Here is a 15,641-nt window from a genome sequence, read left to right on the forward strand (position 1 = left end):
CTGTTCTGTGATTCCTGATGAGATGCAAGACGAGTGCACATCACCTGTGATGATTTCTAGCCAAAATACTTGATTTGCTCTAACCAGGCTTTTGGACCTAAGTCTCCCATTTCAGGAGTTGCAAGAACCAGAGGAGTAAACTGAGAGGAAGAAATGAGACAAACTCAGGAGGTAGGATATTCTCCAGAACAACTGGCTCAGTCTCTTCAATAAGTCAGTGTCATGGAAAACAAGAGGCTGTTCTAGACTAAGAGAAACTTCAGGGACATCACATGCAGATGCATTGCAAGGTCCTGGACTAAATCCTACTTCAGACAAACCATCTGTTGAGGACATGGTGGTAACAACTAGGGGAATTTGAATATGACAGGGTATTAGACAGTTTAAGAATGATTACCACTTCTATTAGTTGTGAGAATGATAATTGGGCTATGTAGGACAATGTTCTTATCTTTAAGAGATGCATACTGAAGTATTTAGAGGTAAAATCTTAAAATGTCTATATTTTACTTTAAAATACTTCAATATTAACACAGTTTTGAAAAAGAGGGGGGTCAGTTGCAAAAACAATTGCAAAAAATTAGTATAAATGAGGGGACGGTATAGCTCAAGTGGTAGAGTGTGTGCTTAGCATGCATGAGACCAGAGTTCGATCCCCAGTACCTCCTCTAAAAACAAATAAACCTAATTACCTCTACACACACACACACACACACACACACACATTAGTATAAATGGTTCAAGGTTCAAAAATCATGCTTCAGGGCTAAAGATTATGTTTAATTGAACAAAATGATACATGGACAGAGAAGCTTTTATCTCAAAAAGCCTCCCCATCAACCCACCCCACCCCCCAGAAAGTGCTAAATAATTTTTTTCAAATTTAAAGTAAAATATCAACTTTTAAACGATTTTTTAATACAATTTTAGAGACACTTCTAGGCTTGCTATACCAAAGTTCAGAATCACTAAAGATAGGGTTTAGAAGATACAAAATTACAACATACTATTCAAAATAGTCACAACTGAGGCAGCATGGAATGTTGATTTTCGTGTTGCTGTCACACGTGCTTCATTTCCGGATCCTGTACAGGAATTATTTCCTTTGTACATTAATAAACATCCTTTGTTTAAGCACACACCTAACAAATAAGGAAGCAAAGGTCAAAAGTTGAGGCAGTATCTGGGGGAGAAGAACAGAACTTCAGTTAAAACCTAACAACCAGTTTCATCATATGACTTCGATAAGTCGCGACGGCTGCCAGTGCCGGTCATTTCCTGGGAGTTACGGAAAAGTTCTTGATGAAACGTGGCAAAAAGCTTAGATTCTCAGGGGTGGAAAATCAGCTGAATTCTGATACAAACGGATTAGACTTAAGAGTAAGCAGACATTCTCTTCAGGGAGCCTACACGCCTCATACAAAGATCAAAAGGTGGCCTTTTCCATTTGTTCAGAGAAATGTGCAATTTAAACACACAGCACCTGCCTTGGCGTACGGAAATAATAAACTCAGAAATTTAAGCAAAAGCAAACAAGAACAAGGAAAACCAACCTCAGCCCCAGCTGCCTGCAGATGACTTCTGCGTCCGCATCATCCCACTGGTCGTCACAGACAGTCCCCCACTGGCCGGCGTGGTAGAGCTCCACTCGGCCCTCACGCGCGCTGCTGCCCCCAGCGAGGCGGAGGGCGGGGAACGCGGGGCCTGCGCGGTGTGACAGTAACAAGAAATTAAACCTACGTATTAGCATTCAGCCACAAGATCGGCTATATTCCATTTCTTTGCCTTTCTCCATCATTAAATAATATTCATCAAGCCACTTCTGTGATATGGCCATACCCGCGTATGTCTGATATATTTTATGGTCATCTCGACCAATTAAAATACTCCAACTTGAATTACACTCATCAAATAGCTCTCAAGAGGAAATAGTCTAAATTCACTTTTCCCCAGCAACCTCAGAAACCAGAAAAGCCACACTCAAAACTCCAGCTATTGGAAACCCATTTGATGTTTTATGGTATTGTGGTGGTGACATTGATTTTTTATGTACAGTAACTTGAGAATTACCAACATGTAATTATTAAGAATGGCACTTATGTCTATAACATACTTGTTTTCAACACAGAACTATTTTTACTTTCATAGAAATCAAGTCAAAATTAACATCTAACACATTACAACAAGTTGGTGGACATCACAGCCAGCAGCTTCAAAAAACAATATTGGAAATTCATTTTGGTGTGAATCAGTTTAGATTCATTTTCTCTGTGAAGAACCACCCAAGGCTTCCCATTGCAAAGTCCTTATTAATGCCTACAATGCCCTGATCTAGCTTCGTCAGTTTCTGACTTTCTCTCTCTCTCTCTCTCTCTCTCTCTCTCTCTCTCTCTCTCTCCCCCCTCTCTCTCTCCCCTCTCTCTCTCTCTCTCTCTCTCCCCCCAGCCTAGAATTGAGGACACAGGGAATGCCTTTCCCTTTCATCCGTGTACCTCAGGTACCCAGCATACATAAGGCATGTAATAAATATTTGTTGACTGACTAGATTGGCAGGTGATAGGGAAAAGCCTAGAAAGGATACCTCAAACAAGGAAAAATATTAGCAATATCTATTAATTCGATTCTGTTTAATAAACAGGTATTAGGCTAGGCATCGGCTGTGTGCAAGGTGTCACATCGGCTGTGTGCAAGGCATTCAAAGGGGCACCGCACAGACATCACCCACAAGAAGTTCACACCTCAGGACGTGGACAACATGAGTGCAGAAGAGAGACCATCAGAAAGACCCTGCAGGGGTTCAGAAGCAAGGGGTGCTTGCTCACCATTGGGGTTAGTTAAGGAGTCTATTCTGATGAAGCTGGTAGCCGAAGAGGGCCAAGATGATGGATGGGATTTCAGAAGTCAGACAGGCAAAGTGAACAGCATAAGCAAAAGCCCAGAAGCACAAAGCTGTATGTGTTTGGGAAACAGCAAGGCAGTCTAATTTTTCTAGAATAAAGGATGTGAAATGGTAAAAGGTAGAGAGCAGGCAGGGTCTCTATTAGGAAATTCAGTCACACCATTTGCCAAATGCTAATCATTTATCCCCATGAACTATGCTTCTAATTCCTCACAGTGCAAGCAGCTGTCAATAAACAGTATTTGGATATTCATATTTATAATCAAATATCACACTTGAGCAGGGACTTAGATCAGTGAAACGGTTGCAGATACTCATATTCTGATATTCGTAATATAGTTTTCTTACATAAGTCCACCGGCACTTCTTCCTTGTAAAAGGGTAAACGAAGCTTCAATAAACATAACTATTCTCAACATTGTATATTAGCTTCTTGTAATTACTGATGGCTAAATTATGATAAGAAACTTAAATTTGCATGTTTTATGTGTATTTTCATTTAGGAAGCTTGGAAAATATAGAAAAAATTATGGAAAAAATGTGTAAGTTTCTTAAATCATTATATTCTTCTCTGCCTCCCTTTCCCTACCACCATGGTAAGCTTGGAGAAAACAGAAAAACAAAAATTTTTAAGAGGAAATTTAAAATCACCTACAACCTAAAAACGTTATGACCTATTACCTTACATTTTTAATGTCATGCTTTATTTTCAAACAGGTAATTTTTCTACTGGTTTTATAAGGAATTGTGAAAATATAGAGACACTCAATGACAAAATTCAGTCAACATCTCACGTCCCCACAAGAAACACACAAAAAGATCATCTGAAAGAGAAATCAGTAAAGTGTTTGACTTAGGTTTAACTTATGAATAAATAAAACTCCCAGACAGTTTCATTTAGATTGCTATTTCCTACATCCAGTACTCATATGTGATCTTCCACTTGATAAGTGTTGGAAAAGTAGTAGATGCCAAGTCACTAAATGTAAATTCCAAACTGAAAGAATGTATTAAAGGTCTACCGCTGTGCCTTAAGGTAGACTCAGTGTTTGCTGACCTGAGCTATTTGCTTTTACATCCTCATTTAATTCACCATAAAGGCATCTTTTCTCATTCTCACTTCTAATTTATCTCAATCTTCTATATTTTATATATGCTTATAACTAACCTTAAATTTATCTTTGCAACCAGAGTATAAACAAGTGGATAGATTATAGAGAAAAGAAGGAGTTTTTTAAAAAGTAGGTAGAGAGCCTGGGAAAAAAAGATTGTTTCCAAGATTTTACTTACTTCACTACTTGAAAAATGTTAAAACACATTTTTATCAATTAGGCCGAACACAGAATACAAGCAATAATCCACAAAAAGTAGTGCACTGTTGAGCCCAATTCACATCATTCCTGAAGTAGCAATGTGTAAACATGTACTTGCCAAAAGTAGCACTCCCCAAAGGTGGAGAAGCAAAGGAAGAAAAGGAAAAACTGGAGGTGAGGGTATGGGTCAGTGGTAGAGCGCATGCTTAGCATGCACGAGGTCCTAAATTCAATCCCCAGTAACTCCATTTAAAAAAAAAAAAAAAATGGAAAAACTAACAAGACGTCAAGATTTAACACCTTGCCCACCCACAAAAGGACTGCAGCTCTCCAAGCTCACACCTGAACTGTATCCTGCAACACTTCCATTGGTTCTTCCCACCAATTTGTTGGAATGACCCTAAACTAGGTCTCTATGTTTTGAGGTAGGAGCTTTTCATTTGCTCCCCTGATACTTACACTCAAACAGAAACCATTGCCCTGGGCTGGCTGCTGGCATTCTAAGACCTGAGACATCTGGTCATGGGGCATCTCCAAGGAAAATGCAAAAAGGGATACTGTGACAATGTGGTAGCATCAGGTTGTGGTCACATGTTAAAACAACCATGGTCCCCAGAAAACCCCTCAGCCATTTTGAAAGGCAGCTGTTCCCTCCTCAGCTTCCATTCATATGAACATACACATACTTGTACACTGAAACTGTACCTTAATCACCTCATGCTTAGTATACAGTGCTTAGAAGGAGCCCCTATCCAAGGTAGCAACTTGTTTTGTGGAATGTGCTACCTACAACTCAAAGGAGAACCCTGGCACCATAATTCTATTCCATTCTATAAAGTGAACATATTTAGTTGCAGTTGCCATATTTTATATTTGGCTTCAAAATGATTTTTAACTTGATTCCATAATGATTCTCCACTACCAAAATAAGTGTTTTATACACCATATATAGTATTCCTGTCAGCAAATTAGATAAAACAGAAAATATGTTAAAAGTGAAGTCAAATGGAAATCCAATTGTTAGATGCACTCCTACTGAAGACTATTCATTAGACTGCAGATAGACTATGATGATTCAGACTGATGTCCATATTTAAACTCTTTTAGGAAATGGTTTAACTGAATCATGCTGAAAACACAACAAAAGTAAAACAAGAGAATAAATATTTCTTTTTACCCTGGGAAAAGCTGCACGTGACAGCAGCTGCCATCTTCTGAGGGCACACCCCACCCTGCCAGATGTCTTTTTCACAAAGCAGTATATTTTCTTCATCTCCTCGGCAACGGACATTGCTCCAATAAATGGGAATAAGGCCCAGTCCAGAAAACGGGATTTGTTTTGCTACTCCTCTTCCTCTGGAAGAACAGTGACTGAGGTTAGGTTTATCAAAGGTAGGTGAATTGTTATCAAAGCACAAGGATTTTTAAATGGAAGAAATAAAGATGGACATGGAAGAAAAAGAAAAACATAATGGACTATGTAAGTTCCAAGGATATAGAAACATCAGATCAGAACTTGGGTTGATTACCTATGGCAATCTTTTTAATTAATCTTGAATAACTAATGGTAGACATGTTCCTTTACTATCTATGGCTGATTTTAGAAGAAATGGGCAAATACTGCAGATAGAAAGAGGGAGCATGAGTGGCTCTGTGGAAGAAGCATGTCCTGTGGCCCAGTGGGACTTGAATTCCAGTCTAAACTCAGCTGCAGATCACTCTAAAGTCTCTCTAAGCACTGTCTCCTAATATTTAAAAAGAGAAGTCTAGAGGCTTGAAGATTCTTTCCTTCTCCAATATTTTAGGCTAGCATTTTCACAATGATTATTATTACTACATCTAATCAGGATAATAGCAATGGAGGCAACCCATTCACATTTTTAAAACCTGCCATATAGTATTTGCTAGAAAGACTTTGAAATCAATTAATAAAATAATAACTCATCTAATCTACGTATTTTAACCTCTGATATGCACAAATTGGCACTAAATGTTAAAAGATTCAATGTTTATCTGAATAACATGGTAATCTCTAGAATTATCTCCATGCAACAGCTTCCACTAACCAAACAGTAACTATTTGGGAAATATCTAAAATATGAATATGTCTTAACAGCAATAAAACTGGGTTATTTTGCTCTTATTGTGTAATTCTTTTTTTTTTTTTAAATGGGTTACTAAGAGATGACAGAAGCAATGAAGCAATCAGAGTGGCTTATATCTAAAGTGTATATTTGCAGAAAGATAGTTTAGGTTCTTCCATCAATCAAGAGAGTAGTAACCTACTGCTGTGGTTCACATCTCCATCACTGTGTTCTTGTTTTCTTATGTCAGACTCTCACAGGAAACTTCTTTCTTCCCTGGTTTTCAGAGGTAATACAAGCACGAGTAGATATGTACAGCCTACAAATGTGTTCCGTCTTCAGGCCCTCAAAAGAAAAGGCATCAAGCCAGCATACCTCATGACCTGCCCACCTGCTAATGACTGCTTGCCAGACAAAACACTCATTGATAAAAATCAGTAATTAACAACCTAAATACCACAACACTTTATAGGCTCCCGCCTTACTCCTTTTTCTATTGAAGTATAGTTGATTTATAATGATGTGTTAGTTTCAGGTGTACAGCAAAGTGATTCAGATATACATACATATTCTTTTTCAGATTCTTTTCCACTATCAGTTATTAAAGGAAATTGAATATAGTCCCCTGTTATAGTAGGTCCTTGTTGTTTGTCTATTTTATATATGCCGTACTCCTTCTTTTATCTGATTTATTCCAAACCTCATTCTTAAAAATTAGTTAATTAAGTACATTATCCCTATTTGCTGCTCTAATAGCATCAAAAGTCTGAACAAAACTAATGCCCTCAAGGTTTATCTTTTCTAAATACTCATTTCCCACTTTCCCAGTGGGAAGACAGGAAGCTGGCAAATTAAAATCCTTACTGATTTGACTGGAGTTGACTAACCTTTTCATTTGTGTCATCACTTTAGATACTGATTATTAATCCAAAATATTTATAAATTGCAAATCTTTCTTTCAGTATTTTTGACCCGCATTTTTCATAACAAGAATTTTCCATGCTTTCTAAAGATCTCTGGTGATAAAAGGCCAGGAAAAACAGATGGCATGTCTACTTAGAAAAAAATCAATGAGACACGAAAACAGAACAGTAAGAATAACAACAAAAATAAGCCCTTTTGTTCCAAAATGGAAACTTCCGCTCATGGTGAAGCCCCTTGGCACGAGGCACAAAGGTGTAGGGCCTAGTGGAAGTCAGCGTACATGGATCTGTTTTAAGGAGAGTGTCTAGGGTCTTGGAAAAGCCTGCAGCGTCTCAGGATGGGGGACGCTGCTGGAGCTGAGGGGAGCTGCCATCTCTCACAGGATCTCCTCAGCGCAGAAACCTGCACCACCCCTCACCCGGCACAGGACAAGAGCACAGGTGAACATCGCTTCCTGCACACACACAGAAACGGAATGTGTGCGTGGCTCAAGGTTGCCAACTGAAAATTGTCACTCGTCATCTGGTTCTACAAGAATGAAGTCATGAGCCACCGCAGCCGCAGACCTCCAACACACCCCGAAAGGAGTCAGGGCAGAGATCAGGAATGAGGCATCTGGTGCTCTGGGAAAACTGGAAGAACAGGCCTTCAGATCGTTAGGTATTTTCAGGATATTTTATGAGCCTAATTTTTCCTAACTTCTCATATCTAGAAAAGCACTAAAATCATTAGTGGTGACATCTGCTCCTCGTGACTAGCAGCAACCTTCTGCCAGAATGTGTGCTTGACTGCATGTACCCCCTTCACTAAAATCATATGCACACCGACCTCCCCCCACCACCTGCTCAGAGCAGTTTCTCAGAGCTATCTGAGAGGCTGTCTCCCAGACCATGGTTCTCATCTGACCCTAAACAAAACCTTACTTAACTCCCAGATCTCACACTGTGCACTATTTTTTCAGTCAACAGGTAGAAAAATTCCAAGCAACCTCAGGCTGCAAGGGCTACTGAGAAATTACAATTCTTGCTTCCTAGCACTAAACAATTATTTTGTTAAAGTCAAAGACCAAAAGATGCTTTTAACTTTTGACCACTTAGCATCTGCCCATTTCTTAGTCAGCAAGGGTAGTAAAGTGCACGTATATGTAAAAGAACTCACTCCTTCCATTAGGGGCTCTTCCTTTACAACTCTGCAGAGCAGAGAGTGAGGGAAGTGAGAATGAGGAAGGAAGATGTAACCTCTCCACCTTAATGATGGAAACAGCATTGCTCTCTGATATTAGCAGACTGATTTGGTCAAGGTTGGGGGAACTCACCCCAGCTGCAGCTGGTGACAAATGACCGATGCATCAGAATCATCCCAGTGGCTGCTGCAGACTAAGCCCCAAACTCCATTTGCATAGACTTCCACTGTGCCTTCAAACTCGTTTTTGCCACCGCGAAGTCGTACTGACCCTGAAGTGGAAAAGAATCCCAAAATCCTTTAATAGGAAATAATCCTTTGAATACACTGAACCAGTCCTTGGGTAACATGATTTTTCCACTGAAGTGGCGAGAGGTCCAGTCAGATCCAGATTTGGCCTCCACCGATCACAGAAAGTGTGTCTTTCTTTCAATGAGGATTTAGCAGGCTCTTTTTTTTTTATTTGGTAATTAACATTCTGATATCAGTGCTAATGATACTTTGTTTTATCTAGGCAAATAAAAAGTCCAATTATAATTTTCAAAGGGGAAAAGTGTAAGAGTATGACTAACGTCTAATGTTGCATCCCAAATACAAGATCACATCACAAAGGAAGTTCTTATCATTTATGCATCACTCTCCATCTTCACATGAGGTCATAGATAAAAAAACACAAACACAATTCAATGCTCTGCTTATAAATTAGCTGTTACTGGTTATTATACCTTCCTTCTAACTGACTGGTTCTTCAACTAATGAAGAATAAAATGCTTTCCCCCTTTTAGCCTCAAGCAATAGTCATGACAATTCTAAAGATTATACCTATCATTTCAGAGAGGGGTTAAGTGTTTAAAGACACTGCCTGATATTAGTCTCAGGGAAACCGCCACTCAGTAGAGTGCTTTGGTGTAATCGAATGCCCCTGAAAGAACCTTTACTTCTCTTTACATATCATCACCACTTAGCTGCTCCACAGTCCACTATTTGAGTCATTCTTTTCAGTCTTAAAAGAGTCAAAATTAAAATTCAAGCACCCCTAGGAAAAATAATATTTTAAGTCTTATCCCTTAAGTGTGGATCGAAGTGGTTACTTAGGCTTATCGTGGTGATCATTTCATAATGCATGCAGATGTCAAATCACTATGCAGTATATCTGAAACTAACATAATGTTGTCCGTGAAATATATTTCCATTTTTTAAAAATGTGGATCAAAGGCTTACTGTCTCTTCTCATTGGCACTGGTTTGCAGGGCGGGTCCTGAGGGGCAGCAAGTGGGATACCAGCAGAGATAGAGTCAAACTCGGACTACTTAAGAATTTCACAAAATTTTGTGAAAAGTCACTTAGGATGGCCTTTATTTCATATGTAAAGAAATTGAGAAATTAAATTCTACCAGAAATTTCTGGCATGTTTAGCATATTTCAAACTCATTATGTATGGCTTTACAATAACTTTCAAAAAATATTAGATTCACAATTCATCACAAATTTCATTTGCACTAGCCTAGTCATCTACCACTATTATATTCCACATCATCATCCTTAAAAAATGTAAGTACTTAAGAAAAACATATCCTATTTCTTATGAAAATACAAAGTGTCATTTAATTCAAACAAAAAGCAATAATAAATGAAGGCAAACATTGCACTGCCAAATCCTAATTTTTCTAGAGAGCACATGGGCTTGGGTCATTCATATGGCAGACAACCTAAATGTCATTCATATATTCTAAACTTCTTTTTTTTATATTTTTTAAGGGGAAGGTAATTAGGTTTATCTAGTTATTTCTTTTGGTGGAGGAACCAGGGATTGAACCTAGGACCTTGTTCATGCTAAGCATGTGCTATAACCACTTAGCTGTCCCTCCTCCTTTAAACTTCTTTAATTCAGACCAAGCAAGAGAAAGCCCTGTTTAGCTCAGTGAAAAGTGTTAACTGTAGAATATATGTCTAAAGAGTTTACCTGAACTTTAAGGATTTTTTAATCACAAATGTCTTCTATAGAGACCCACATAATATTTGCACATTACAAGTGCCAGCAGTCTATTTCAATTCAAGGATTTCATTTGGTCAGTTCAAAAAAACGTTATTTGAAATAAGATTTAATCTATTATCTGTTTATTAATCCTCTCTCCACCACCAAATTATTCATGTCAAAAGGCTGGAAGAAAGTTCTAGAAAACAAACTGGAACTCTACTTATGCATGTTAAATAATCATAATAAAATGTAAAATACGCCTAACTCACTAAGAACTGGTCAAGAAGAAATGATGCATGTGTATTATTGAAATGAATAAGGCATCTCCAAATGAGATGGAGAAAACTCTGCATAAGGTATAATTGTTACCATAACATCATTATAGTGAAAATGATAGCGCTAGAAATAGTTTCCAGGTCAGCTATCAGTTCCACCATCATTTCTCAGATGCTCCAAACATGCTGTGAAAGCCTGGCTTCATTTAGCTGTATCTGCTATGTGGCAAGAAATGTGGAATGCTCATCCAATTTTCCTTTAACAAATGAATACAAATATTTGCAATTCGGGAAGAGCAATTTGCATGTCAATGACTAATGAATTCTCTGTCAGAATCCATTCCCAACCCCAGCCTCCCCAAAGCACACCCACCCTAGTAGTGCTCCTCCACATAGTTTATCCTTTCCTTAAGGCCATAAACATCTCTAAAATATTCTGAGTAATCATCTACCTTGAACTCAGAGTATTTCTTATTGGTACATAATTCCACAAAGTTCACAATTCTTCTAGTGATTTTTGAAAGAGCTTTTTAAAAATTATCAGCCTGATAATATGCCCAAAACAATAAAACATGAACACACAATTCATACTACATATATTTAAGATAGGCAGTAGTTTTTGTTTGGTTTTGGTTTTACTTTGCTCTTGCTTCATTGATTCTCATAGAATGGTTGCGATGGTTGCAATCTTAAAAACTGTAATTCATTTCCTTCAATTCATGGATGAGGAAGCTAGGCACCCAATCAACTGAGCAGCTGCAGAGCCATGACCAACTATCTCCTCATCTGCCACCCTTCCCACTGTCCTCTTGTCTCTAAACCTAGCAAAGACCCTGTGATGTAATAAGCATCTTTTACTACTTCAGATACCACTTTATGCATTCTGCCATGTTGGTTTTAACCTTTCTTCTTGAAATATTGCAGCTAATCTACCAAACACTACATGATGACAAACTAGCCAGGCTGAAGCTAAGAAACTTGAAGAGTTTCTCTACACTGCACAGCAGGAGAGAAGTGGCTTTCTGGTGGTCTACATTTGAGGCTGACCCTCCAGGGTATTTGGCCCATGGGCTGTACAAATTTGTAGGAAGACTATACATTTGCACAAATTTGTAGGTGTATAATTACAAGAGGCAATACCCTTAGCTCAATGTGGGGGGAGGGGGGATGAAACAATAAAGCAATCCACAAAGGTCATAAGGTCATAGCCTGGTAAACTCATTTCTACTGCTATCTCACTAACAATAAAGTTCTTCAGATACATTCTACACCAAATTCTTTGGCAAATATTGTTCCATTGTCACAATCTCTTATTGTGAAAAACTGATCCATCCTCCTTCGCTCACGCATTCCTGCTCCAGCCCAGCACTTTGCAATGTTCTTCACAGTCTCAGCTAACATCTGCCAGCTACACCCCAGTAAATCCAGGCTGCACTGTCTTCAAGCCTCTCATGTGCCAATTTGATGGAAAATATTCTATTCTACAGATTCCTATATTTGAAATGTGCTAATAACAATAATTTAAAATTTGAAGTCTCAAACAGAGGTTTTAGGTCAACTACAATAGGCATTACAAATTTACAGACTAACCCAGTAATAGAAGAAAGTCTGGAATGATAAAGCTATGCATGGTGGCATGTCATGGAGAGAAGCCCCTAGAGTTCATGGAACAAATTGTTGCAAAAAAAATTTTTTTTAAAACAGTCAGCTGTACTAGTCTGCTGGTATTACAACTACCTAAAGGCAAAGTGTGCCAATGCACAACACTCAGAATTCTACAACCTTAATTCCCTGCCGAAAACATTGAACTTACTCTCGTTTTAGTTTACTATTATTTCTCTTCTATGTAAACATACCTCCAGTTTTATAAAGGAAAAGAAACAAAAGATTTTTGTTACAGAAATTCACTTTATGGACAACTCTGCTAAAAAAGAGGAATTCCCAAAACAAAGAGACATTCCAGAGGGCTACTCTTTAACCACGTTGTCAGTCTCAATCAATCCAAAGTAGTCTAGAGGACAGCTGACTAGATTAAAATTCTCTTCACAAGTCTCCTTGGTGTTTAGGTTTTTAAGGCTGTTGGGACGTGTTAAATACTACTCCCCCGAAGGATGTGGAGGTACTGACTTCCAGTGCCTAAGAACACATCTGACTTTATTTCAAAACAGGGTCTTTGCAGATGATCAAGTCAAGATGAGGTCATTAGGGCAGGCTGTAATCCAATATGACTATGTTCTTATAAAAAGGACAGATTTGGACAGAGACACACATATGAAGAACACCATCTGAAGACTGCAGTTACACTCCCACAAGCCAAGGAACTATCAGAAGCTAGCAGAGGGCCCTGGAGCAGACGCTTCCCGAGTGCCTGCAGAGTATGCATGGCTCTGCTGACATTTTAATCTTGGACTTCTAGTCTCCAGAACTGTGAAATAGTAAGTTTCTGTTGCTTAAGCCATCAGTTTGTGGTACTCATTACAGTTTACCTAGTAAACTAATAGAGATATTATGGTATTACCCCTCCTTGGACAGCTGGCAAAACCTCCCTTTTTATACAGCGTACTTCAAGGAGGCCTAAAAGAAGTATTAGGAAAGGAAACATAGGTCAGCTATCTTTGTTCTCTAAATACAGCTCATTCCAAAATAAGCCAAATGAAAAGATACGCCTATGTAGTTAACTTCTTAAAATACACTTACAGAATAGCATTCTCTCATTTGAAGAGGAAAGAAAAACAGCAAAAACAAAGGCCCATACTAGCAGTGTTTTCTGAATAGAATTAATAATAAATATTTTTAAAATCTTTTAAAATTGCAATTTGATAAATGAGCAAAAGAAAATTGATGTTATCACACAAACCTTTTCTCATCGATTATGGAACTTCACAAAGGCACAAAATAATTAATTTTAGTCATTTCTATCATGCTGGTGGAGTCAGAAACTGCCTGTGCTGGTGATAGTAAGCTATTGTTCCGATCCTTGACAAAAAGTATGCTTAAAGCTGAAAGTGATGCAGAAATTTCAGTTTATGAGCTATTTAGAAGAATAGAAAGAGGCCATTACATGTTGGACAATTTAGTACACATATTTGACAAAGGACTTAAATGTAATCTTATATCTTATACCAAAGGCAACACTGGGAAAATAAATGATCATTTCCTATTTTAATTACAAAATATGGCAAAAAAAATTCGCAATTCCTAAAAACAACTGAATTGGGAAGCTGTTAGTTGAATTTTTCAAGTACAGTAGGGGAGGCTATGTTCATTTTGATGTTATTTTTTTCCTATACCGTATGTGACAGTACTAAGGTATTCTATTTTTGTCTATGATTATATTTACCCATAACTGAAACCAGTTTAACATTGTGAAATTATAGATTTTATTCAAACCATCCCATGTCAAAATGAAATCAAAGCATCTTTTAACATATGGAGCTTTCTCCTGAACTGATATCCAACTGAACTATATTTGCCCCCATTAGTTCACATCTATAATTCATATAACTGTTCATTTATTATTCATGTAGATACCTTTAGTACTGAGAAAAAAATTATGAATTGGTCTAGCTCAAAATGAGAAAGTATCCTCTGAATAAGTGATTCTACACATTTACATTGGGCTTATTAGAAATTTATAAATCTCATCGATTATCCTGGGATTAGAACATTATACAATATTATGCAAAAGAAGAAGGCTCTATGCATAGTTAAGTTATGGTATACTAACAATACTTGCATATAAATAACTCTAGCAGAAAATTTCACAAACTGTTTGTCTCTGAACTATTCACACATAAACAAATGGCATGGATATTACATTGTAATTTCATTGTACAGCACTGAATGACAAAATTAAACTGTACTTAATGATAACCTCCTTCTCTGTCTCCCAGAGTACATATCACAGGAAAGGTAATAAAAATGCTTAATATTCTTCTGATATCTCAGCTAGAGAGTGGGTGTCCTCAATCAGATGACAACACAGGTGATGTCTTTTTTTATTTTTGTAAATTCTGCTCCCAGTATGAACTAAGTAAATGTTTAATGATATCTACCCTTGCCCTGCTACAAGAATCAGCATTTCCCTCTCTTTGTGTCCCTCTGATGATCCTAATAAAAAGTATGAGACTGAATGTACATGTGTGGCTTGTAGGGGGGAAAACCTCATTACCTCAGTGCTTTGCAAACAATAAATTTTTTATTAATACTGTTACTGCTGATTTGTAGGAAGAAGGAGAAGGAGTGAGAGAAGGAGACTGCTCTGGAAAAATAAGATGCAAAAGAGGCAAAAGTCAACATTTTCTGATTTTTTAACAACAGCATGTCAACCATTTAGAAGGCAGCCTACAATTGTTCGTATAGTGCACAACTGAGTGCCTGTCAACTATGCAGACTGAAGGGGGAGGCTTCAGAGAACTGCTTTCTTTATGGGTTAATTCAGGGGGTAAAAAGTTAAAAATTAGAATTAAACTATGTTTACCCAACAAGTGAACTAACTTTCATATTCTTAACAATGGAATTACTCGTTTCAGACATAAATTGCTAGAACAGCAAATAGCATCTTAAAACAAGTAAATATGTTTCACTGATCAAATCAATGTCTAAATGTTACTCATTTACATATGGCTAAAACAATGAATGAAGCATTTCACAGCATAATTTTTAAGTACTTATAGCTATTTTTAACTGCATTATGTTTTCCCAATGCATATTTTTTTTCTTTTTTTATTGAAGTATGGTTAATTTACAATATAGTGCTAGTTTCAGGTGAACAGCAAAGTGATTCAGTTATACATATATATATTCTTTTTCAAATTATCTTCCATTTAGGTTATTACAAGGTATTGAATACAGCCCCTGGTGCTATACAGTAGGTCCTTGTTGTTTATCTATTTTATATATAGCAGTTTGTATCTGCTAATCCCAAACTTCCTAATTTATACCTCTCTTACTTACCCCCTTTCCTGTTTTGTAACCAGTAAGTTT

General features: G+C 37.5%; 1 protein-coding gene across 1 annotated transcript in view; it reads right to left on the minus strand.

The window, feature by feature from the left end:
- Nucleotides 1-15,641, minus strand: part of PRSS12 (serine protease 12) — a 63,626-nt gene that overhangs the window by 39,397 nt on the left and 8,588 nt on the right. The window contains 3 exon segments of the mRNA XM_006185527.2: nt 1,554-1,704; nt 5,390-5,568; nt 8,536-8,674. Of these exon segments, the coding sequence (XP_006185589.2) occupies nt 1,554-1,704; nt 5,390-5,568; nt 8,536-8,674 (469 nt within the window).

The sequence above is a fragment of the Camelus ferus genome, chromosome 2 (genome assembly GCF_009834535.1).
Source record: "Camelus ferus isolate YT-003-E chromosome 2, BCGSAC_Cfer_1.0, whole genome shotgun sequence".
In the NCBI taxonomy this organism is placed as follows: domain Eukaryota; kingdom Metazoa; phylum Chordata; class Mammalia; order Artiodactyla; family Camelidae; genus Camelus; species Camelus ferus.